Source organism: Bidens hawaiensis, unplaced genomic scaffold (genome assembly GCF_021521415.1).
Source record: "Bidens hawaiensis isolate Kalapana, Puna unplaced genomic scaffold, B.hawaiensis_p1.1 tig00034751_1, whole genome shotgun sequence".
Lineage (NCBI taxonomy): Eukaryota > Viridiplantae > Streptophyta > Magnoliopsida > Asterales > Asteraceae > Bidens > Bidens hawaiensis.
In genome coordinates, this window is record NW_027496041.1 from 87,459 (window position 1) to 114,612 (window position 27,154).

Genomic DNA, 27,154 nt, shown 5'->3' on the forward strand with positions numbered 1-27,154 from the left:
TCACTTTTATCATTATCTAACATGTTTAACGTTCCAACTGGTTAACGAGATATTAACACATCAAATAATTGACCCCAAAACATTCAATGGTTATTTCTTTATTATTTTATTGTTTCGATTTTTCGTATATTACAATTAAGTTCATTTAAAAAAAATCATTTTATGATATTAATAAATCAATTTATGTATAATGATACAAGCATAGATGTAATACATTTTTCTATATACATTATGTATTGTTTTATTTGTAACTTAATTATTTAGATTATCCCGTGTGTTACACGGGCTCTAAAACTAGTATGATAATATAGTCTCAATTTGCCATTATGAGTTATACCCGTATGTATAAGGAGTACACTTAAGTCCACCTTTCTTCATAAAATGGTCTACAATTGACTTTCATTGGAAGAAGAAATTATGTTACATAAAGATCTAGATACTAAAATTGAATAAAATGTGGTAAAATACAAGCGAGTAAGATCTCGACCTTAGATTACAATCATGATACAAAGTCTTGGTCCGATTTGTCAAACCAATGACCATTCTATCTCTTGGAAACGAACTAGCATCTAACACTGTACTCGTGTGGTAAATGGTACCTCGAGGAGTTCCCCGAACACATATTTATGGTTTTTGATTTTAACTAATTGTAGGTGATGTCACAACGCTGCCAAACTAATCTTCTTTGTAGCCTCATTTTTCATTTGTGTAGCTTTTCCACTCCCACGGAAGTACATGTAAACTTGCTGCAAATGCACATAAAACAAATCATTTGATACCGAAAAATGAACACACGAGTATATAAATATGTGTGTGATACGCGCTTATATTCAAATTACCTGAATGACCCATACGCTAATCGCCGTTTCAAGAGCAAACTGTACAAATCCAATGAAGTAGATGCCCTACAAGTGAAGTACAATAATGACCTTGATCTAAAAACTTTTATAACAAACTAACAGTCCCACCATTACACTGCTAATCAATGGGACCATTTCAAGGGTTTAAAGGCAGGATCAAGTAACCAGACACTTATCACTGGGTAACTCCCTTATAGGTTCCTTAAGCTCAATTCGAAACCCCTATTTACCATACATGTGTGTGCATCTATCTATCTATCTATCTATCTCTCTATCTATCTCTCTATATATATATATATGTGTGTGTGTGTGTGTGTGTGTGTAACATCACGTAAATATCGGGCCAAAAATGTCAATTTTCAAAGTCAAGGGACTAATTCTGCCAATTTCCAAACTAGAAGGACTAAAATGTAAATTCTGATTTTCCTGAATTATCGCGATACGCGATAGGGTCAGAGGAGACACCCATCGCGTACCGCGATAGGGTTGTCTGACACAAGAGACACGTGTGCCACGTGGCACACGGTGGCAACGTCTGCCGCCACGTGTCACCACGTGGCAACACGTCTGCCACGTGCCGCCACGTGGCGCGGTGCCTGCCACGTGTCGCCACGTGGCAGGTCTACCCTGTGACTCGACAAGCCTACATCGCGCTACGCGATGGGCTTGCCAATGAACCCATCGCGTAGCGCGATGGGGTCCAAAAATGGCTCTATAAATAGCAGCCACGGGTTCTTCACAAAACCACACCCAAATCACACACTTTACTCTCTCTCTAACTTCTCTCACTACCTTGAAATACGTGCCATCAATCTACCTCGTTTTACGTACCCGATTTCTCATAATTCGTGCTATACCTCGATAATCGTGCCACCTCCCGATAATATTAAGCAAGAAAATGGTATTGGAGTGACGTCCCGACAAGATACCTCGTTAAGCGTGCGACGTAGAAGAGTGTCTCGATTTGCGTGCCGAAGTGAAATGTTGATCAAGTAAAGCGATGAAAAGCAGGCGACGTCGAAGTCTTGCCCAAGTGTCGAGGTATTTCTAAGCCAAGCAAGGTAGGTATAATGCCCGACCAAAATAATAATAAAATGTTATAAAGGCTTAATACCCAAGTCGAAATTATATACAATACCGCGAAAATAAAGGAAATACATATAACAAAGAAAAGATAGAAAGAAAAAGAAATATATATATGTAAGTATTCTTTGTTATAAATATTATTTAAATATAATTAGTATACTTAAATAATGAAGAAAGAAATACGTTTCTTAAAGAAGAAGAAACGTAGGAATTTATAAATAAACTAAAGGTTTATAAGTTACTATTAAAACTAAAGGTTTTAAAGTAAAAGAGATTTACGAACAAAAGGTTCGTCGAGGTAGAGTTTATAAGACTAAAGGTCTTAAGCCGGATCGTGTATCCGACTAACAAAGGTTATACTCGTACTATAGGTGCGAGATAGCAAGAGAGACTCAAGGACGGTGTTGGAAGCCTATCCCATTTTAAAAAGGTGAATACACCCCACTTTTACAAACTTGTTTTCAAACAAACAAACGTGTTATGTGTAAAACTTTACATGAGGCTATGTGTCTCTAAAAACATTGTAAATAAGAGTATAAACGTAGCCCTCTGGCTGTGGTATACGTTTGTCTGGATCCTTACATATGTGGTATGCGGTGGGCACATCGCAACACGCCTGGTCACGACCTCCAGCCACGATGGGCCGAACCAAAGTATGTTCGAGTGAGAATGACCTTGTGTATATTTATGGTACCTAAGTACGTCGAAACGCTGTGGTGTTTTGCTGAGGTGACCTAGTGTAGAGACTCGAGTCTAAAATGATTGTTTAACTTAATTATTCCTAAGCCAAGATGGGCCGAGGCTTACGTGGTCTCGAGGGGTAGTTAAGTAATGAAAATATTTTAGCGTCAGCATATTCACCAGCATTCGTTGCTGACGTATTTTTATAACATTTTGTAGGTAATCAAGATTAGAGCTTGTGGAAACGAAGAAGCTCAAGAATCCGATGGCTCGGATAATTTTGTATAAATATTAAAATATAATCTTTTTGTAAAACATATAAACAAGTAAATACTAAACGAGACTTTTGTCTCGTCTTTTGTATTGCAAATATTTATAAGAAAGATCCTTATGTTTTACTAAGTCTTCCGCATTAACCCGCTACTCTGATTTATTTACAAATATGGTACCAACTATTAATCACACTCCTAGGCCAGAGATTGAAATATTTATAAAACAATACCCAAGCTTCGATCCAAGCATAGGAAATATTTACTTGTTTATTTGATTAGGGATAAGATTGGTTTTCTTACCCTCTCCTCCATCTAAAACACTTATCAAGATGTCTTACAAGAAGTTAATGGAATATTATGATAATGAAGCAAGAAGAGCAAGGAAGTATTACAAATTCCCACAAGGCATCATGAGCAAGGATTATTTTGAATCATTCTTCAATTCCAACGAAGAATATAACCAAAACCCCAATCCAAGTCCAATTTACCATCTAGAAAACACTCCACATCAAGTGTACCAAGCACCAAGACATTCCAGCTACCATCCAACAAGTTTACCGATGTAACAACCATCCGAGGTCCCGACATATCATCCTACCTAGATCCCGACTTATCAACCAACTGAAATTCCACCATATTACCCATCCGGAGGATCAACACATTTACCACCAAATCCCCATCCTTCGTATGCTTTCCTCTTCAATATACCGATTAAGGAGGAACCAAAGTCTCCTTCATCCGACTGGATGCAATGCCACTCCAATCAACGAAGGTGGCACACCGGCACTTGAACTATGGATTCTGCTGATTCCCGCATCAACAAGGAAGGGCTATCTCATAAGCCCAAGATGAGAGTGACGATGCCATATGAAAAGATTCACATGCCGGCAATGACCGAAGAAGAACCAGAAGAGGAACCGGAAGAGGAAACCGATCCTAAGGAGGAATATCCTGACAATCCAAATGAAGTAACCACACTAGAAGAAGAACAACACTCAACCCCAAGCTATGGTTCTGTTGATCCGTACATAAAATTCCTCCATGAACTCAAGGGTAAGGCGTTATCAAGTTTCCCACCATACCAAGGTGAGATTCCATCCATTGAAGAATTAGCAAATGAGATTCATGAGCAAAATGAAGCAGCCGATGCGTTCTTCAATTATCCCTCCGATGTGACAATGACACCATACCCTGATCCCAAGAACCACTACGACATTGTGATGATGGGTTACCGTGACCCACCTCCAAGATACGGGTATCCTACTGACATACCTTAGTCCCAGGAGGAGCATTTGGATCGAGCCCTACAAGAGACGGATGAGGTGAGAAAGAAGATTGATGTTGAAGAAAAGAAAAAGAATAAGATAGGAGACAAGCTTCTTCGCAAATGCAACAAACTGACGAGGGTTGTGAAGAAATTCATGAAAGATTAAGAGGATGATGATGTTGATGGGATGTTTTCAAGAGTTGAAGTTATGTGTAATAAGATAGTTTGTATGTTATGTGTAATATACGATGTAATAAGGATAGGACTTTATATATATCGCTTAAACGATATGTAAGTATGTTGTAAAATAATATACATATCATTTATCATATGTATATGAATATGAAATAAATAAAATTTGTATATTAAGAAAAGAAATATGTGAAATTTCAGATAAAGAATAAAAGATAAATAATGTCTCGACAAAGTGATAATCGAGAGGTTTCCTGAAAGGAAACCGAGAAACGTGAAACAAAAGGGAAAGGTCCTGAGAAAGAACAAGTCGAAACTATTCCTGATAAATACATGAACCAAATCCAACAAATGATTAAGAAAGCTATTAGAGAAGAATCTGAATTTCGATCCCAATCTCGACAAACAAAACATTCTCAATCTGTTCACCCTTCCCAAAAATCTGTTAAGTCTCGTCCAAAACCATCTCATCTAGAAGAGAGTGTCCATGAGTCAAATGCCGATGGAGGCGTTAGACAAGAATTTAAGAAACTTAAAATCGGAGGATGCTCGTTTAAAGATTTCAAGTACTATGGACCAAAAGAGTTCCATGGTGACAAGGGAGCCATCACAACTGTGAGGTGGCTCAAGGAGATGGAGACGATAGTTATCACAAGCAAGTGTTCGGACGAGGAGAAGATACAGTACTCTGCCTTGATGTTCAAAGGTGATGCCCTGGAGTGGTGGAACACGTTAATGATGAGTAGAGGAAGAGAGGTGATGTATAACATGACTTGGAACGAGTTCATGGAGTTGACGATGTCAAAATTCTGTCTGATGCATGAGACGGACCAAATTCAAACCAAGTTCTTGACTCACAAGGTGGTTGGAACGAACCTTCGTGAGTATAATACGAAATTTCACGAATACTGTCGTTTAGTTCCCTAGCTGGTTACCCCTGAATCCAGCAAAGTGACACATTACATTTGGGGACTGCCACGAGACATTCGTGACATGGTGAGGTCACACTTGCCACAAACCGCTGACTCCGCGATGGAGTTGGCTGGATATCTGATTGGCCGAATGATCCGCAATAAGGAGGAGGATAAGAAGGTCGTGACGACGCAAGACCCGAAGAAGGAAGGGAATACCCGTTACAATGGTAAGGGAGTTGACCAACGAAGGTCAGGATTCAATCCCGGCATCCCACAATGCAAAATCTGTAAAAAGTATCATAGGGGTAGATGCCATTTAACTCCACGACTTTGTGAATCATGTCACAAACCCGGCCACGTTACGGCCGATTGTTGGAAAAAGAAGATGACCTGCTACAACTACAAAGAGATGGGGTATCTTAGCTTCGAATGTCCCAAGAACAAACCCGCGGCTGGTGGTGCGGGTGGTAGCGGTCAAAAGAACGAGCCCAAGAAGGGCAATGCAATAGTATTCGTTCTTGATATGAAGAAAGCGGCCGACACACCGGAAACTATCACCGGTACGTTCCTTGTTTACAACGCTTATGCTAGAGTCTTGTTTGATTCAGGAGCCAACTTAAGTTTTATAGATTATAACTTTTGTAGTCTATTAAACGAACCTTTAATCAAACTAAATAAAACTCTAAGCGTCGAGACCGCTAGTGGCGAAACTATTAAAATCTTCGAAGCTTTAGAAAACGGAAAAATCTTATTAGCCGGTTATGTTCTGCCTATTCAATTGCTACCCATGACTCTTGCTGGTTTTGATGTTGTATTGGGTATGGATTGGTTATCTGACAACCATGCTCATATCCTTTGCAATATCTGACAACTATTCGAATTGAAGGGGATAAAGATGCTGGCCGAGTTACCCTAATCTCCATGATAAGGGCTAACAAATGATTAAATCAAGGATGCTTAGCATTCATGGCCTACGTCACCGAAGAAACAAAGCCCAAAGAAATCAAAGACGTTCCTGTTGTTTCCGATTATGCCGATGTATTTCCCGATGAACTTCCCGGCATTCCTCCCAATCGTGAAGTAGAGTTTAGAATCAATCTTCTTCCTGGTACTGCTCCGATCGCTAAAGCTCCATATCGTCTTGCGCCAACCGAGATGAATGAATTAAAGAAACAACTTGACGAGCTTCTCAAGAAAGGGTTCATACGACCGAGTTCATCGCCATGGGGAGCGCCGATACTTTTCGTTAAGAAGAATGACGGATCCATGCGCATGTGCATTGACTACCGAACTCTCAACAAAGTCACAATCAAGAATCGTTATCCACTCCCTCGAATCGACGATCTATTCGATCAACTTCAAGGTGCTAGCTTCTTTTCAAAAATCGATCTTCGTTCCGGCTATTACCAACTTAAAGTTCAATCCGAAGATATCCTAAAAACCGCCTTTCGAACAAGGTATGGCCATTATGAGTTCACCGTTATGCCATTCGGACTTACTAATGTGCCAGCTGCGTTCATGGATATGATGAACCAAATTTGTAAGCCTTACTTGGATAAATTTGTTATCGTCTTCATCGACGACACACTTATTTATTCTAAATCTAAGGACGAACATGAACATCATCTTTGAACCTTACTTGAAATCCTTAGGACCGAGAAGTTGTACGCCAAGTTCTCGAAATGCGAGTTTTGGTTGCACGAGGTGCAATTTCTTGGTCATATTATCAACGTTAACGGTATTCAAGTGGACCCCGCTAAGATTGAAGCTATCTCTAAGTGGGAAATCCCAAAGTCGCCAACCGAGATTCGGAGTTTCTTGGGATTGGCTGGCTATTATCATAGGTTCATCGAAAACTTCTCCCGAATCGATGTTCCCCTAACTTTTTTAACTCGCAAAAACATCAAGTATGAATGGGGAACGAAACAACAAGAGGCGTTCGATATACTTAAACAAAAACTTACCCAAGCTCCTATATTGGCCTTCCAGAAGGTACTGAAGATTTCGTTGTCTTTAGCGATGCGTCTCATTCCGGTTTGGGATGTGTACTAATGCAACGAAAGAAAGTAATCGCTTATGCCACTCGTCAACTCAAGGTGCACGAAAAGAACTATACGACTCACGATCTAGAGTTAGGCGCCATAATCTTTGCACTTAAGATATGGAGGCACTATCTCTATGGAGTAAGATTTATCGTGTACACCGATCATAAAAGCTTGAAACACATATTTGAGCAAAAAGAGCTTAACATGCGCCAACGACGCTGGATGGAAACTCTTAACGACTCCGACTGCGAGATCGTTTATCATGAAGGCAAAGCCAACGTTGTGGCTGACGCCTTAAGTCGTAAAGAGCACGACAATCCAAAAATAGTCCGAGCGTTAAGGCTAGAACTTCAAATCGATCTCATTGATCAAATCAAATCTGCTCAAATTCAAGCGATCAATGAAAACAAGATCTCCGATGAAAAACATAACGGTACCACTGACTCGTTAGTCAAGGGTGACGATGGTATCCTTAGAATAGAAACCGAATTTGGGTACCAATCATTGGGGACTTGCATGAGAAAATCATGAATGAAGCACATAAGTCCAAGTACATGATGCACTCCGGTAGTGACAAAATGTATCAAAACCTCAAGTCAAACTACTGGTGGAATGGAATGAAAAAGGACATCGCCTCGCACGTTGTGAAATGTCTAACATGCTTGAAAGTCAAGGCTGAACATCAAAAGCCTTCGGGACTGCTTCAGCAACCCGAACATCCCGAATGGAAGTGGGAGTTAATCACTATCGATTTCATTACTAAACTCCCGAAGACGACTCGACAACATAATGCTATATGGGTGATTGTGGATCGTTTAAAAAAATCCGCACACTTCATTCCTATAAATGAGTCGTACTCAATGGATAGATTAGCGCGTATTTATGCAAACAACATCATTGCTTTGCATGGAGTACCGTTATCTATAATCTCTGATCGAGATAGTCGCTTTACGTCTCACTTTTGGAAAAGCTTCCAACAAGCGTTAGGCACAAAGTTAAACCTTAGCACCGCCTATCATCCACAAAACGATGGACAAAGCGAAAGGAAAATTCAAACGTTGGAAGACATGCTCCGCGCTTGTGTGATAGACTTAGGAGGAAGTTGGAACGACCACTTACCCCTAATGGAATTTTCGTATAACAATAGTTATCACACGAGTATTCAAGCCGCACCATTCGAGGCGTTATATGGTCGAAAATGTAGGACGCCCGTGTGTTGGTCTGAAACAGGAGATAATCAATTGTCTGGACCCGAAATAGTCCAAGAAACCACATACAAAGTTCTTCAAATTCGAGAACGACTTAAGACGGCACGTGATAGCCAAAAGAATTATGCCGATGTCCGTCGTAAGCCGTTAGAGTTTAATGTCGGTGACAAAGTTCTATTAAAAGCCTCGCCATGGAAAGGCGTCGTTCGCTTCAGCAAGAAAGGAAAGCTAAGTCCTCGATTCGTTGGACCCTTTGAGGTACTTGAACGAATCAGCACTGTTGCATATCGATTGCGACTGCCCGAGGAAATGCAAGGGATACACGACGTATTCCATGTTTCGAATCTCTTTCAATGCCACTAAAAGATGTAGAAATTAACGAGAACTTAAAATTCATTGAAAGACCAATTCAAATTGAAGATTCGAAAACTAAGAAATTAAAAAGACGAACTTTAAAAATCGTGAAAGTAAGATGGGACTCACGAAGAGGACCTGAGTATACTTGGGAACTCGAGTCCGAAATGAGAAAGAAATACCCCCATTTGTTCTCATAAGCAATCTCGAGGACGAGATTTATTTCAAGGTGGGGAGAATGTAACATCACGTAAATATCAGGCCAAAAATGTCAATTTTCAAAGTCAAGGGACTAATTCTGCCAATTTCCAAACTAGAAGGACTAAAATGTAAATTCTGATTTTCCTGACTTATCGCGATACGCGATAGGGTCAGAGGAGACACCCATCGCGTACCGCGATAGGGTTGTCTGACACATGAGACACGTGTGCCACGTGGCACACGGTGGCAACGTCTGCCGCCACGTGTCACCACGTGGCAACACGTCTGCCACGTGCCGCCACTTGGCGCGGTGCCTGCCACGTGTCGCCACATGGCAGGTCTACCCTGTGACTCGACAAGCCTACATCGCGCTACGCGATGGGCTTGCCAATGAACCCATCGCGTAGCGCGATGGGGTCCAAAAATGGCTCTATAAATAGCAGCCACGGGTTCTTCACAAAACCACACCCAAATCACACACTTTACTCTCTCTCTCTCTAACTTCTCTCACTACCTCTAAATACGTGCCATCAAGGGTCGAGGGTATTTCTAAGCCAAGAAAGGTAGGCATAATGCCTGACCAAAATCAATCAATCAATCAATCAATCATACCCAGTGAAATCCCACCAACAGCAAAGCTATAAGTAAGGTCTGGGGAGGGTGGGATGTAGGCACACCGTACCTCTATCCAAATGGATAAAGAGGTGGCTTCTAGAGAGACCCTCAGCTCTAATATGTATGGGGCAATATAAGTGAATCAAAGTTCAACAGTAAATAGTAATAATAATAATAATACAAATAATAATAATAATAGTAATAATAATAATAATAATAATAATAATAAATAGTAATAATAAATAATAATAATAATAATAAGACAAATAATAATAATAATAGTTGTAGTAGTAATAATAATAATAATAATAATAATAATAATAATAATAATAATAATAATAATACTATGTATATATATATGGGAAGAAAATACCATTATTGTGTGTGACCAGAATAAGGTTAATAGACGCCCTAAAGTGTTCGTTTCTCTCTAAAAATCGTTAACTTTAATTCTACTTCTCCAAGAATTCCTATCCTCAACCATGTCCTCTGAGAGGTTTATGTCTATCAGATCATGTCTAATCCTCTCATCCCAAGTCAATTTAGGTCGTCCTCTACCCCTCCTCCCCTCTATAGTAATGCTTTCTACGGATCTAACTGGATTCGTCGTCTGTCTTCTCTTCACATGTCCAAATCATCTCAATCTCCACTCTCTTATCTTGTTTGATATATTCGCTACCCCTAATCTTTCTCGAAACACAATGTTTTTTATTTTGTCTAACCTTGTGTGCCCACACATCCAGCGTAGCATTCTCATTTCTGCTACCTCCATCTTCCGCACATGTGCCTTCTTGATGGCCCAGCAATCCGTTCCATATAGCATTGCAGGTCTAACTGCGACCCTATAAAATTTTCCCTTTAGTTTATTTGGAAAACTCTTGTCGCACAATATACCTGTGGCTGCTTTCCATCTACACCATCCTACCTGAACTCGATGGGTCACATCACTGTCTAATTCCCCATTGCTTTGAACAAATGATCCTAGATACTTGAACTTCGTTACCTGCGGAACCAGCTGCCCTTCAATGGTGATCTGTGTGTCTTCATTGTCATTTACCCCACCAAAATCACAGTGTAGGTACTCCGTCTTAGAGCGACTAACTCTTAAACCTTTTGTCTCTAAGGTTGTTCGCCACTCCTCTAGCCTCATGTTTAGATCTTGTTTTCCCTCAGCAATTAAGACAATATCGTCTGCGAACATCATGCACCACGGAAACGCCCCCTGAATCGACTTTGACAACTCATCCAAGACTACTGTAAAAAGAAACGGACTCAACGCTGACCCCTGATGAAGACCTACCTCTACGGGGAAGAAATCAGTATCCCCCACGGGCGCACGGACACTTGTTGCACTCCTGGTATACATATCCATAACTGTCACACCCTCAAAATCCACTAACGGGTTTTACCGTCAGAGGGTGTGAACTAACAGGTTCGGAATCATTAGTTATAATCAAACATCATAAGTAAAGTTTTCAAACCACGAAACATTAAAGTGTAAATAAGTGCGAAGCGTAAAATCATAAACCAAGTGTTGCGTCACGCAGGACGACTTAAAACCCAATTGATAACAGTTTAAAAACAAGTTTGCAAAAACGATAGGGTTCAAGGTAATGCATGATCCTATACCGCGCGCCCGCCTCGGCTACCTGAGAATAACATACTAAAAGTGTCAACACGGGGTTGGTGAGTTCACAAGTTTATATAAATAAAGCGTTTGCGTTTGCGTTTGCGTTTACGTTTTGCGTTTGTGTTTGCGTTACCAGATAATGTTAAATCAATTATATATCGATAGGTAGCTAGCCTATACAACAAGTATTACTAAGTTTTGGACAACGAAGCTGACTGTTTATCAATTGCCTTGCCACCATGTCTATCCCGACCATGGAAAATGTGTTAGCCAAGATTACACCCACTCGACCTCCAGTCGAGTTTAGCGTTGGGTGGGGTTTGTCAAACCCAGTAGTACTACTCAACAATGACTTGCTATTATACAAATACTAAACGGTTCGATGTTATGAAGGACTTTAGTTGTTTCGTTTGCCACTTAGCCTTTACAAGTGATATATAACTAATAACAAAATCTAAAGCGTTTTGGAGTATTTATCTCCCCCAAGTAAAAAGCGTTTAAAAGAGTAAAAGGGGAACGTGAAACTCACTGTTTGCGAAGAATTCAAAAACAAGTCAACCAAGAGATGCGCGTCACAGGAAATCCTCACTAGCGTTCTAAAACAAGAATGAGATTTTCTAAGTGTTGGAACTATTATTGTGTCTCTAGACTCGGCACATAATACCTATGCATTAGATACGTTTCGTGTTTCGTTTGTGAATTGTGTGTGACTCAACAAACACATTGGTGATACGTTACATGTGTGAACAACCACTTACGTGTCAAGTATTAATATTGTACATTACTAGCAATTATTCCCCACAAGGGCAATTTAGTCAAAAATATAGCAATTATCTAGCAACAAGCACGTTTCATGTATTTTCATATAGTTCAGCAGTTAATTTTATCAACACAGATTTCTACTTGAAAGATTACTCTATTCAACAGATCATAACATATCAATTAATTCATCAAAAATCGTCGAAAAAGCACACATGAGTTAGGTTTCAAGAACTATTTTTATTGTATTTTTATTCCACATAGATTTCTCACAATAATCAAACATTACAGTAAATTCACAGCAGTCAAAATCATGCGCAACAGAATGATATTTGTTATTCCCGTTAAATGGTAATTCCAATTAATGCAAGACCAATTGGGTTAGGTTCTTAACTCAACATGTTAGCTTCCAGAAGTGGAACCAACCCATTTGGTATTGTAGTTTATTAGATATGATAATTACAAAACAGCCTAACAGCAGGTCTCACAATTCAGACTTGCACTTCAGTTTTATAAAATAATAAAAGTTAACTTTTACCCGTCCAAAAATTACAAACTTGGACTTTATAAAACCTAGACTCAACATAGTACACTTTAGTGTTAACAATCTCGACCAATTACCAAATTAACATTCAGTTACAGTTGTCTAAACATAACTTACAATCTGTCCAGTACCAGTTTTGACCTTTGATCACATTTAAATCGTTTGAGCAACCAAAACAACTCCAAATCAGGCGTGGTTGGGTTTTCTGAAAACTAGACTCAGAGCACTACCTTTTAGACTCATAAATATTTCAGTTTGGTTTTATATTTAACAAGTTACGCCTCTTTCAAGTTTAACTATCACTGCTGTCAAAAATCAGCAAGCACACACAATCGTCTAGCATGCATCCTAAGCATATGACATATCTCCAAACATGCAATAAACATAATTATCCATAAAAATCAGTAGTAAACCCTCTAGAGTTTACGAAAAATCAATGCTCTAGCAATATTTCACCGTTCAATATCACACATGATCATTTAAATCAATAACCAAAGCATAATTAAGCACCATCTAATTCATACAAAGCATAAGAACACTTAACACATGATTTACAAAATTAGGGTTTTATGTTTATACCTTAAAAACACAGAAACGAGCAAGAGGAAGGTGAGAGATGCCTAGAAACAAGTGCGGGATGCTCCGATTATGAAAAACAAAGCCAAAACGGAGGTGATATGGTGTTGGTGGTGGCTGCCGTCGCAAGAGGGGAGGGGGGGTGAGGGCCGATCGGGTTAGAGGAGGGAGGGAGGAGGTTAGGGTTTTTAATATTATTAATAATAATATGTTTCACAAAGGCCCCTCAACTTTTAGTTATTACTTTTCTAGTATAAAGTAGCTTTTTGCATCTTAAGTTAATGTTCTACACAATATTATCAAATAACACATAAGCCTAACACATAATTATCAAATAATTATTGTTTGGATGTTTGTCGTTTATTCACCAATGGTTTGCGTCAACTCGTTTGGGTTTCGGTGTAATCCCGAAAGACTACATATGTAGTGACTGTCAAGCGTCATTTAAACCCTAGTTTAAATGTAATGAGATGTGCGTTATAGATCAAGTTATCTTAAGTTTGAATTTGACGGAGTTTGGATTAACGGAGTTAACCTGAAATTGACGAGTGTCACATCATTCTCATGTTGAAAGAATTTTCGTCCCGAAAATTTGAGTCAAGTCGCGATGAGTGTTTGGAAAAGCAAGAAAAATTTTCAGTTTGTCATATCATCCCCTAGTAGAAAGAAATTTCGTCCCGAAATTTAATTCATACCTCCGGTGATTTCTGATGGTTTGACGGCTTTCGCGGTTTTCGGTGTTTGGTCAACCCTTCAAAAAGGTGAGGATACTTTTTCATCATTTGATCCTCGCGTTCCCACGTGAATTCCGGTCCACGTTTCGAGTTCCAACGAACCTTAACAATTGGAATTTTGCTGTGCTTGAGTGTTTTGGTTTCCCAATCCAAAACTTCGACTGTTTCTTCGATGAAGCGTAGCTGTTCATCAACCTGCAACTCGTCCAAAGGAACTGCTTGGGTTTCATCGGAAAGGCATTTCTTCAAATTGGATACATGGAATACATTGTGTACGCTACTGAGTTCCGTTGGTAGATCCAGTCGGTACGCCACCGGACCAATGCGCTCAGTTATCCGGTAAGGGCCAACGTATCATGGATTGAGTTTGTTTCGCTTTCCGAAGCGAACCACACCTTTCCAAGGTGAGACTTTGAGTAATAATTGGTCGTTCACTTGAAATTCAAGAGGCTTTCGGCGCTTGTCGGCGTAACTCTTTTGGCGATCTCGTGCTGCTGCCATACGGTTTAGGATTTGGACAATCTTTTCAGAGGTTTCAATTACTAATTCTGGACCAGTGATTTGGCTATCACCCACCTCTGCCCAGCAGAGAGGTGATCGACACTTTCGTCCGTACAACGCTTCAAACGGCGCTGCTTTAATGCTTGCGTGGTAGCTGTTATTATACGAAAACTCTACCAGAGGCAAGTGAGGTTCCCAACTTTTTCCGAAATCCAACACGCATGCACGCAACATGTCCTCCAAGGTCTGAATGGTGCGCTCACTTTGCCCATTTGTCTGAGGATGGTATGCTGTGCTCATATCAAGGCGGGTGCCTAGTGCACTCTGTAGTGACTTCCAGAAGTGCGAAGTGAAACGGGAATCTCGATCAGATATGATTGAGACAGGCACTCCGTGTCTAGACACTACTTCTTTCATGTAGGTGCGAGTCAGTCTTTCCATTTTGTCTGATTCCTTGATTGCTAAGAAGTGTGCAGACTTTGTCAACCGGTCAACGATCACCCAGATGGTATCGTATCCCGTCGGTGTTTTGGGTAATCCCGTGATGAAATCCGTGGAAATGTGCTCCCATTTCCACATTTGAAGTTCCGGTTGCTGTAGCAGACCATATGGTTTCTGATATTCTATTTTGACTCTTGCACAAGTCAAGCACTTGCTCACGTAGGTGGCAATGTCGGCTTTCATGTTTGGCCACAAGTAAAGTGCCTTTAGCTCATGGTACATTTTATCTGAGCCAGGGTGGATGGAATATCGGGACTTGTGTGCTTCGTCCATCACTAGAGTTCTCAACTCTCCGTATCGAGGGACCCAAATCCGGTTTTCGAAATATCGGACCCCGTCCGATTTGGTTTCAAGTTGGTTGTTCATGCCCCGCATAAGTTCTGATGGGAGATTATCGTCTTTCAAGGCTTCGATTTGCGCATCGCGAATCTGATCGGGTAAGTTGGCGTGAATCATGAGTTGTAATGCTCGCACTCGTCTAGGTTTATCGGTTTCTTTCCTGCTGAGAGCATCGGCCACTACATTGGCCTTGCCAGGGTGGTACTTGATGGCACAATCATAATCCTTAAGCAGCTCGACCCAACGACGTTGTCGCATGTTCAGCTCCTTCTGATCGTAGATATGTTGGAGACTCTTGTGGTCGGTGTAAATGGTAAACTTGGTACCGTACAAGTAATGTCTCCATATCTTAAGAGCAAACACCACAGCTCCGAGTTCCAAGTCATGGTTCGTGTAATTCTTCTCGTGAATCCGTAGTTGTCGTGAGGCATAGGCTATAACTTTTTTGAGTTGCATCAGCACGCAACCGAGACCTTGTATCGATGCGTCACAATGTACCTCAAAATTTTCTGTTCCCTCGGGAAGGGCTAGGATAGGGGCGCTACAGAGTTTGGTTTTCAACAGTTGGAAAGCGGATTCTTGCACATCACCCCAATTGTACTTAGTACCCTTGTGAGTCAAAGCGGTGAGGGGTTGAGCAATCTTTGAAAATCCCTCGATAAAACGCCGGTAGTAGCCGGCCAGTCCTAGGAATTGTCGCACCTCAGTCGGAGTCTTAGGTGCTTCCCAGTTTTTGATGGCCTCTACTTTACCGGGATCTACATGGATACCATTCTCATTGATCACATGTCCAAAGAAGTGAACCTCGCGAAGCCAAAATTCGCATTTCGAGAGTTTAGCGTACAGTTGTTCCTTCTTTAGCAATTCTAAGATCAATCTCAGGTGTTCTTCGTGGTCGGTCTTGTTCTTAGAGTAGACGAGGATATCATCAATGAAAACAATCACAAACTTGTCGAGGTACGCCTTGCATACTCTGTTCATGAGATCCATAAATACGGCTGGTGCGTTGGTTAAGCCAAAATGCATAACCGAAAACTCGTAGTGACCGTACCGAGTTCTGAATGTCGTATTTGAAATGTCTTCTTCGCGCACTCTTAATTGATGGTAACCAGATCTCAGATCGATCTTCGAGTAGTAACTCGATCCTTGAAGCTGGTCGAACAGATCATCAATTCGGGGTAAGGGATAACGGTTCTTGATCGTCACCTTGTTCAGCTCTCGGTAGTCGATGCACATGCGGAAAGTCCCATCCTTCTTTCGGACAAATAAGACAGGGGCTCACCAAGGTGATGAGCTAGGTCGGATAAAACTTTTATCCAACAAATCTTGCAATTGAGTGGACAACTCCCGAAGCTCTGCCGGTGCGAGCCGATACGGGACTCGTGCTATGGGTGCTGCACCGGGGGTCAATTTAATTTGGAACTCGACTTGTCGAATAGGTGGGAGTCCAGGTAAATCCTCTGGGAAGACTTCCGGAAAATCTCACACAATCGGTATGTCTTGGATTCGCTTCTCCTCCGCGGATTTCTCGACAATATGGGCTAAAATTGCCGGATGACCCTTTCGTAGATATTTCTGCGCCTTCATGAGGGTGATGACGCCGGTGGTCATGCCGCTCTTCTCGCCCTGGATCGAAATGATCTCGCCGGAAGGGGTAGTGATGTGGACTATCTTGTCGTGACATATAATCTCCGCTCGGTTCTCGGATAGCCAGTCCATGCCGACAACGACATCGAAACTACCAAGTGTAAAAGGTATGAGGTCGATATCAAAAGTATGACCCGACAGTTTCAACTTACATCCCGCAAGTACATGAGTTGTTTCTACACACTTACCGTCAGCTAATTCGATAGGGAACTTAGCATCTAACGGGGTTGGAGTTAAGTCTAAGAGTTTACTAAAGGCTTTCGATACAAAACTCCTATCAGCTCCAGTGTCAAACAAAACAGAAGCAAAACAGTCGTTCACAGGAAACTTCCCAGTAACCACGTTCGGATCGTTGCGGGCCTGGCCCGACCCAATGACGAAAGCTCTACCTTTACCACTACTTCCGCCACCGCTGCTGCCTCCATTGTTCTCATTCTGCTTTAGTTTGGGGCAATCCTTCTTGAAATGACCCTCTTGACCACACTCGAAACACCCTTTAGTCGCCGTAGGTTGTTTAGGAGCACCCCTTGCCGCTAGGTCTCCCCTACATTCCTTAGCCTGATGACCCATTTTTCCGCATCTCAGACATTTGATACGGTCGCATGGCCCAGCATGGTGATAGTTGCATTTGTTTCATTTCGGGTGTTTCCCAACATAGCCGCTCGAACCCTATCCGCCACCGTTGTTGTTATTGTTGGAACCCTGATTGTTGAAGTTCCGAACGAGTTCGGGCTTATGGTAGTGTTGTTGCTGTGGGGGGTTCGATGATGAGGACTTAGCGTTGTCAAATTTCCTCTTTCCATTGCTCGGGTTGTTGTTGTTGTTGTCAGTGCTCGGGTTGTCACGGGTTTTAGAGGTTGAACCTCTAGGTGGTAACGCACCTTGCGTCACTGCCTGGTCCGTCAGTTTGTGAGCTAACCGGATCGCTTGTTGAATTGTAGCAGGTTTGAAAGACGTCACCATACCCTGAATTTGCGGTACCAACCCATCGATATACATCTCGATTCTCTTACTCGGCGGGTCTACCATCCGTGGACACATTACTGCTTGCTCGTGGGAACGGGTGGTGTAGACTTCAATCTCGGAACCCACCATTTTCAACGACCAAAACTCAGATTCCAACTTCGCGATTTCCTCTCTAGGACAATACTCTTCCCGCATCATATTCTTGAACTCTTCCCAGTTCATAGCGTTTGCCAATTCCAACCCAAGAATTTGCACATTGGAGTTCCACCAAGTGAGAGCAGAATCTTCCAGTGTTCCAGCAGAAAATTTGACCCTACTGGCGGGTGGGACAGTTACATATTTTGAAAGCTGACTCGGCATTCTCAGCCCAACGCAGGAAACCTATGGCTCCCTCAGTGCCCTTAAACGAAGTGGGCTTGCAATCCTGGTAGTTCTTGAAAGTACACGCGCCAGCCGGACCTCCGGCTTGATTCTGAACATGTGCGGCTAAGGCTGCCGCTGAATGGTCATTCAATAGGGTTTGGAGTTCTGCTGCGGTTAAGTTGATGTTACCGCGACTGTGCCCAACGTTTCTTCCAGCCATTTCCTAGAATCACAGCATAAAATGTTAGAGCATGAATTCTCGGTTTCATATGCAACACACCATACATGTAATAAAAAGATAGGAAAGAAAGAAAAAAAATAAAAGAAGTAAAGATCACATCACAACCATGTAATAATCCAAATAATAATTCATGATTAAAACCATTGTATTCGCTACAAAGTATTTAAAACCAATCCTTAAAATCATATAAAATAATAGTTGGGATGTAGACAACCCCTCCATCTAGGTGTTATCATCCTTAGATGTCATCGTCTAAGGACACCTCTGAGTGTGCCTCCGGCTCAGCCGGTTCTTCCTCTGGTTCCTCTTCGGGTTCCTCCTCGGGATCTTCCTCGGGTTCTTCCTCAGGTTCTTCCTCAGGTTCTTCCTCAGGTTCTGCTGCATTCTGAGCAATTTGCGTCTGTAAGATATTGCAACGCTCTAGAGCTATCTCTGTCCGGGATCTCGCCACAAGGAGTTGCTCTTGCAAATCGATCATCTCTGCTTGCATTTTTCTCATTATCTTCATTTGTCGATCGTTAGCATCCTGCACTTCCTTCATAGCCGCTGTCAGGCGGGAAATTTTCTCCCTAGCCTCGGTTCCATCACTTATCAATCCGGAAACGTTCGCTCTTGCCGAGCGCATAAAACCCGCATCACGCTCTAAACAGGAAACAACAGCTGCGAGAACTCGCTCTATTGGTTCGGTTATGGGTGGTAGGGTGTTGGGGTAAGCAGGGCGGCTCGGGTGAGGTAGTGGGGGAACTTGTTCGCGATAAACCATTCGCCTAATCAGACTCGGGTACCAATCCCAGCTAACGTCGTCGTCGTACATGCCTCCAGATAGGCGATACCTCTTCGGTGCAGGGGCTTCTAGTTCCGGGGCTACTCGGGGTGGCGATGAGGTAGGTAGCTGCGGTTCCTTTCCATGAGCATGAGTCATCTGGTCGGATGTTGATGATGGTGGCGTCATCCCTACAGGATAAGTCGTGTATGCGCGCGTATGAGTGGATAAGGTAAAGAGAGAAGATAACGAAAGACTAAACAAAATATATATGCACTGCGTATAATTATAACTAATGAGTCGTTGCGGTTATAGTCTAATATGCATGCAATTCTAGTTCGCTATAACCAATGACTCTGATACCAATCTGTCACACCCTCAAAATCCACTAACGGGGTTTTACCGTCAGAGGATGTGAACTAACAGGATCGGAATCATTAGTTATAATCAAACATCATAAGTAAAGTTTTCAAACCACGAAACATTAAAGTGTAAATAAGTGCGGAAGCGTAAAATCATAAACCAAGTGTTGCGTCACGCAGGACGACTTAAAACCCAATTGATAACAGTTTAAAAACAAGTTTGCAAAAACGATAGGGTTCAAGGTAATGCATGATCCTATACCGCGCGCCCGCCTCGGCTACCTGAGAATAACATACTAAAAGTGTCAACACGCGGTTGGTGAGTTCACAAGTTTATATAAATAAAGCATTTGCGTTTGCGTTTACGTTTTGCGTTTGCGTTTGCGCTACCAAATAATGTTAAATCAATTATATATCGATAGGTAGCTAGCCTATACAACAAGTATTACTAAGTGTTCGACACCGAAGCTGACTATTTATCAATTGCCTTGCCACCATGTCTATCCCGACCATGGAAAATGTGTTAGCCAAGATTACACCCACTCGACCTCCAGTCGAGTTTAGCGTTGGGTGGGGTTTGTCAAACCCAGTAGTACTACTCAACAATGAATCGCTATTATACAAATACTAAACGGTTCGATGTTATGAAGGACTTTAGTTGTTTTGTTTTCCACTTCGCCTTTACAAGTGATATATAACTAATAACAAAATCTAAAGCGTTTTGGAGTATGTTATCTCCCCCAAGTAAAAAGCGTTTAAAAAAGTAAAAGGGGAACGTGAAACTCACTGTTTGCGAAGAATTCAAAAACAAGTCAACCAAGAGATGCGCGTCACAGGAAATCCTCACTAGCGTTCTAAAACAAGAATGAGATTTTCTAAGTGTTGGAACTATTATTGAGCCTCTAGACTCGGCACATAATACCTATGCATTAGATACGTTTCGTGTTTCGTTTGTGAATTGTGTGTGACTCAACAAACACATTGGTGATACGTTACATGTGTGAACAACCACTTACGTGTCAAGTATTAATATTGTACATTACTAGCAATTATTCCCCACAAGGGCAGTTTAGTCAAAAACATAGCAATTATCTAGCAACAAGCACGTTTCATGTATTTTCATATAGTTCAGCAGTTAATTTTATCAAGACAGATTTCTACTTGAAAGATTACTCTATTCAACAGATCATAACATATCAATTAATTCATCAAAATTCGTCAAAAAAGCACACATGATTTAGGTTTCCAGAACTATTTTTATTGTATTTTTATTCCACATAGATTTCTCACAATGATCAAAACATTACAGTAAACTCACAGCAGTCAAAATCATGCGCAACAGAATGATATTTGTTATTCCCGTTAAATGGTAATTCCAATTAATACAAGACCAATTGGGTTAGGTTCTTAACTCAACATGTTAACTTCCAGAAGTAGAACCAACCCATTTGGTCTTGTAGTTTATGAGATATGATAATTACAAAACATCCTAACAGCAGGTCTCACAATTCAGACTTGCACTTCAGTTTTGTAAAATAATAAAAGTTAACTTTTACCCGTCCAAAAATTACAAACTTGGACTTTATAAAACCTAGACTCAAACTAGTACACTGTAGTGTTAACAATCTCGACCAATTACCAAATTAACATTCAGTTACAGTTGTCTAAACATAACATACAATCTGTCCAGTACCAGTTTTGACCTTTGATCACATTTAAATCGTTTGAGCAACCAAAACACCTCCAAATCAGGCGTGGTTGGGTTTTCTGAAAACTAGACTCAGAGCACTACCTTTTAGACTCATAAATATTCCAGTTTGGTTTTATATTTAACAAGTTATGCCTCGTTCAAGTTTAACTATCACTGCTGTCAAAAATCAGCAAGCACACACAATCGTCTAGCATGCATCCTAAGCATATGACATATCTCCAAACATGCAATAAACATAATTATCCATAAAAATCAGTAGTAAACCCTCTAGGGTTTACGAAAAATCAATGCTCTAACAATATTTCACCGTTCAATATCACACATGATCATTTAAATCAATAACCAAAGCATAATTAAGCATCATCTAATTCATACAAAGCATAAGAACACTTAACACATGATTTACAAAATTAGGGTTTTATGTTTATACCTTAAAAACGCATAAACGAGCAAGGGGAAGGTGAGAGATGCCTAGAAACAAGTGCGGGATGCTCCGATTATGAAAAACAAAGCCAAAACGGAGGTGATATGGTGTTGGTGGTGGCTGCCGTCGCAAGAGGGGAGGGGGGGTGAGGGCCGATCGGGTTAGAGGAGGGAGGGAGGAGGTTAGGGTTTTTAATATTATTAATAATAATATGTTACACAAAGGCCCCTCAACTTTTAGTTATTACTTTTCTAGTATAAAGTAGCTTTTTGCATCTTGAGTTAATGTTCTACACAATATTATCAAATAACACATAAGCCTAACACATAATTATCAAATAATTATTGTTTGGATGTTTGTCGTTTATTCACCAATGGTTTTGCGTCAACTCGTTTGGGTTTCGGTGTAATCCCGAAAGACTACATATGTAGTGATTGTCAAGCGTCATTTAAACCCTAGTTTAAATGTAATGAGATGTGCGTTATAGATCAAGTGATCTTAAGTTTGAATTTGACGGAGTTTGGATTAACGGAGTTAACCTGAAATTGACGAGTGTCACAATAATTATCTCTATATATTTCGTCGGTATTCCTATACCCTCCAAGCATTCCCAAAGCAACTGCCATGTCACACTGTCGTATGCCTTTTCTAGGTCAATAAAGACATATGCTGGTCACGCTTCTTCTCCATATACTTTTCCATTAATCTTCTTATAAGGTGTATTGCCTCGTGGTGGAACGCCCCGGCATGAAGCCAAATTGGTTCACCGTAACCGAAGTTTCCCGTCTAAGTCTAACCTCAATCACTCTTTCCCATAGCTTCATAGTATGGCTTAGTAGTTTGATTCCTCGATAGTTACCACAACATTGGGCGTCTCCTTTGTTCTTATAGATAAGAACTACAACGCTGCTCCTCCACTGGTATGGCATCTTACCAGATTTGAGGATAACATTGAACAGAGTAGTTAACCACCAGACTTCTTCCTCTCCCAGACACTTCCACACCTCTATGGGTATGTTGTCTGGGCCAACCGCCTTAACCCTTCCCTTCCCGACCAAAACAATAATAAAATATTATAAAGGCTTAATACCCAAGTTGAAATTATATACAATACCTCGAAAATAAAGGAAATACATATAACAAAGAAAAGATAGAAAGAAAAAGAAATATATATATATATATATATATATGTAAGTATTCTTTGTTATAAATATTATTTAAGTGTAATTAGTATACTTAAATAATGAAGAAAGAAATACGTTTCTTAAAGAAGAAGAAACGTAGGAATTTACAAATAAACTAAAGGTTTATAAGTTACTATTAAAACTAAAGGTTTTAAAGTAAAAGAGATTTACGAACTTAAGGTTCGTCGAGGTAGAGTTTATAAGACTAAAGGTCTTAAGCCGGATCGTGTATCCGACTAACAAAGGTTATACTCGTACTATTGGTGCGAGATAGCAAGAGAGACTCAAGGACGGTGTTGGAAGCCGATCCCATTTTAAAAAGGTGAATACGCCCCACTTTTACAAACTTGTTTTCAAATAAACAAACGTGTTATGTGTAAAACTTTACATGAGGCTATGTGTCTCTAAAAACATTGTAAATAAGAGTATAAACGTAACCCTCAGGCTGTGCTATACGTTTGTCTGGATCCTTACATATGTGGTATGCGGTGGGCACATCGCACCACGCCTGGTCACGACCTCCAGCCACGATGGGCCGAACCAAAGTATGTTCGAGTGAGAATGACCTTGTGTATATTTATGGTACCTAAGTACGTCGAAACGCTGTGGTGTTTTACTGAGGTGACCTAGTGTAGAGACTCGAGTTTATAATGATTGTTTAACTTAATTATTCCTAAGCCAAGATGGGCCGAGGCTTACGTGGTCTCGAGGGGTAGTTAAGTAAAGAAAATATTTTAGCGTCAGCATATTCACCAGCATTCGTTGCTGACGTATTTTTATAACATTTTGCAGGTAATCAAGATTATAGCTTGTGGAAACGAAGAAGCTCAAAAATCCGATGGCTCGGATAATTTTGTATAAATATTAAAATATAATCTTTTTGTAAAACATATAAACAAGTAAATACTAAACGAGGCTTTTGTCTCGTCTTTTGTATTGTAAATATTTATAAGAAAGATCCTTATGTTTTATTAAGTCTTCCGCGTTAACCCACTACTCTGATTTATTTACAAATATGGTACCAATTATTGATCACACTCCTAGGCCCGAGATGGAGGTGTGACAATATATATATATATATATATATATATATATATATATATATATATATATATATATATATATATAAACATATGTCAACCGTTATAATGAATACCAATACACTTGCCCCAAGTGAAGCATTCCAGGTTAGATAATCAAAAGCAGGCAAAATTCCTCTGTAATATACAAGAAAATAATCAAATTTGAAAGGTTAATTGGACCATTGATTCTTTATCCGGTATTCTATATTTTTAAATTATGTACAAAATTGAACAATAAAAACTTACGATTTTTCTTGAATAAAAAAAGGAGGTGCAAGTGCAGCAAAACCACAGAAGGTGATGTGACACTACATAAACAGCAAGGTATTCACATACAAAGAAGCAACTACGCTTAATGGTTTAATACCAGAAAATAGAAGTTTTAAAATTTAAAAAAGAATAGAACTTAAAATGTACGCTATGAAAAAGAAACCAGACTTTAAAGCACTGTCCGTCCTGTTAACCGAAATAATAAAAAATAAAAAGAAGATTGTAAATATTATAAAAATGTGTTTGCATAACATGCTCGGGTCTGTTTATAATACCTCATGGCTCGATACAAAGGACGATACCACAAAAAATATGCCCCGGGAACTCCAGTTATGTTGTAGATAACTGAAAGTAGAAGTACCTGTCAAAGCAAGAAATTTAAGTATGGATATATTTGTTAAAAACAAGAAAAAAGAATATCTAAATTGCTTTAAATAAGCGTGGAAAAAACAGGACGTGTCATAATCGTCTGGTTTTCTTTTAGACATACCTTGCCCTTGGAACCAGGCAGCGGTCACAGCTATAAAATTCCATGCAAGGCATACTATAAGACCTGCAATCATCATTTTCAATGTTTAGTGTTCCATTTACATAGCCAAAAGTATCAAAAGCCAGAGGGACAAAAACATGTTGGTTCTCTTCGCAGGCTTTAGCATGTTTCTCCACCTTCTTCGTTTCAGCCCTTTTTATTGCTTGCCCGGCTACAAACCCATTATCCCTCAAACCAGCTAAGGGAGATACCCCTGTGAGGTCAACACAAGCGTGTTTTCCCCCGGCCCAACCAAAGACGAGCAAATCTGCCGGTCGTAGAGTGGATCTCCCTTCCGTGGGGTCTGTAAGGAAGTTTACGGGGGCTTCCTTTTTAGCTGATATCCCAGCTCGCCTTAAGATGTCCCAAAGAACGTCCCGCACCCAATCATGTCGGTATTTGAACCCAGGCATCTCCTTACAATGAACCGCATGCTCTCCGAATTTATCCAGGCAGGCCTTACGGCAGATCGGACATGTTTCGTCTTCGGGGTACATTGGGACCATCAAACGGTACTTAAGAATGGCCCTATACTCGACCGCAGACATGCTTTGGCCCAAGCCATCAATCGGGATAACGGTCAGAAAATCTTGGGCATGAGGACCTTGTAAGCATTCAAAAACCGCCTTCGTTTGTCCCTCTGGCTTTTGATACATTTGGCTCCTTGGCACCGGAAGCTATCCGTTTTCTAACCAGGGTCCAAAAGGTTGTGCATAGCAATGTGTCGACTCCAAAGGGGCAGGGGTATGTCTTTAGCAGGTTAGGGTTTGCAATTCAGAAAGGGGTGGCGGCGCAGCTTGTTGCCCGCCTACCTGCTATATTGATGTAATATCTATGTTTCATCAGTAGAAATAAAATCTTTATATTTTATAAATTTACATAGTGTATGAAATACTATAGATAAAACTCAAAGAAAGATAGATTGAAATTTACATACCTATCAACGACCCAAACGCAACATATTGAATCTTCTGTAGATGGATTGGAATTTCGTTCGTGATGTCATGATGAATCACAGGATAAAATGGTGGCCAATTTTTTTCCTCTATATCTATTTTAGCTGCACATAATATATTATGTCAAGACTCAAAAAACTTATCAGTGCATCACTGTAAGGGCGCGTTTGGTTTGATGGAGCATTATGAAATTGGATATTTTGTTCCATTCCTAACCTGGTTGGTTCACATGATTTGTTGGAATTACTATTTTAATTCAAATAATAACATGTTTGGTTAGAAAAAGAATGGAATTGAAATGAATTCACTCAAATTCTTTTCAAGTAAACGAACTAAACAGCTCTTTATGAAAAAAAATTAACCAAAGGAAATGGAATCTCTAAACTCCCATTTCATAAATCAAACGCCCCCTAAAAAAGCATTACCGTGTGCGATTGCCTCCTCCCTCTTCTTTAGGTCCTACACAAAACGAAGTAATACTTAATGAAAACATCAATCATATGTTGGTGTACTTATAAATATATAGGGTTCAAGGAAAAAACAAAGTTCTCTATGTGAACAAGAACAAACTAAATCGTTAATTTTTTCAATCTTAACATTTGTTAAAAGTGTTAAAAAAATGGTTGAAATGCAACGCTTATTCGTCTCTTCAAAACATTAAAACAGGATATGAACAAATTTAATTTATTTATAGAACCTACACATGAGGAAATCAAGTATAGGTTAGAGTTACACGTAGGTAAACGTTTTAAGTTTGTTCTTTTTATTTTTGAAATAATTTTAGTGTTTATATGTATATGTACATGCACATATGATTTGACGTTTCTAATGTAATTTGAAGGAAACATACCTCTTCCCTTTTTTTCAATTCATTCTCTTTAGCTTGTAGTTCTTTTTTCCTGACTTTCAAATCCTAAATTCATGATAAACACAAAAACTGAAAAACCAAGTGATCAATGAATTATTCAAAGCAATCCGAAATCCTAATCATACCACGGTGCTATCAAGAGTGATCTCAACGGTTGTGCCACCGCGTTCATAATGAACGCGTTCTTGGGGAAGTGGTGATAGTTTCGAGTCTCCTTTAGGATTCTGATGATTCCAATAAATAGATTTTCAAAAATTACACATAAACACAAAAGCATCAATTCTAAAAAATAATATGCTTGCATAACAATATATTACATTAGGGCTTCTCAAAACCATTAAAAACAATTCTAGTCAATGCTCAATTTCGATGAATATGAACAATCACATGACTCCTAAAACCCGTATAATTTCAATATATAAAGTCAATGCTCAATTCCGATGAATTACCGCAAAAGGGTTAACATCTCCACCGTCGTCAAAGGGATTGGAATCTTGACGTCTACCCAT

The 27,154-nt window shown here is 40.1% G+C and overlaps 1 protein-coding gene across 1 annotated transcript; it reads right to left on the bottom strand.

The window, feature by feature from the left end:
• Positions 1–659: 659 nt before the first annotated feature.
• On the bottom strand, positions 660–27,154 carry LOC143586647 (secretory carrier-associated membrane protein 1-like). Its single transcript, XM_077068141.1, has 12 exons — positions 27,095–27,154; positions 26,771–26,869; positions 26,628–26,690; positions 26,203–26,236; positions 25,759–25,881; positions 24,774–24,845; positions 24,568–24,652; positions 24,431–24,478; positions 24,269–24,328; positions 24,109–24,157; positions 840–905; positions 660–746 (listed from the first exon to the last, which is right to left on the bottom strand). Exons 1-12 carry the CDS (start codon positions 27,152–27,154, stop codon positions 660–662), a joined length of 846 nt encoding a protein of 281 aa, XP_076924256.1.

What these genes read in the sequence shown, in the direction of transcription:
- LOC143586647 (XM_077068141.1), bottom strand. Translation starts at nt 27,154, where the DNA reads ATGGGTAGACGTCAAGATTCCAATCCCTTTGACGACGGTGGAGATGTT. An exon ending in TCACTCTTGATAGCACCGTG is followed by an intron (nt 26,691 to 26,770) that starts GTATGATTAGGA and finishes TCATGAATTTAG; the next exon opens with GATTTGAAAGTCAGGAAAAA. An exon ending in CCAAGGGCAAGGTATGTCTA is followed by an intron (nt 24,653 to 24,773) that starts AAAGAAAACCAG and finishes TGCTTTGACAGG; the next exon opens with TACTTCTACTTTCAGTTATC.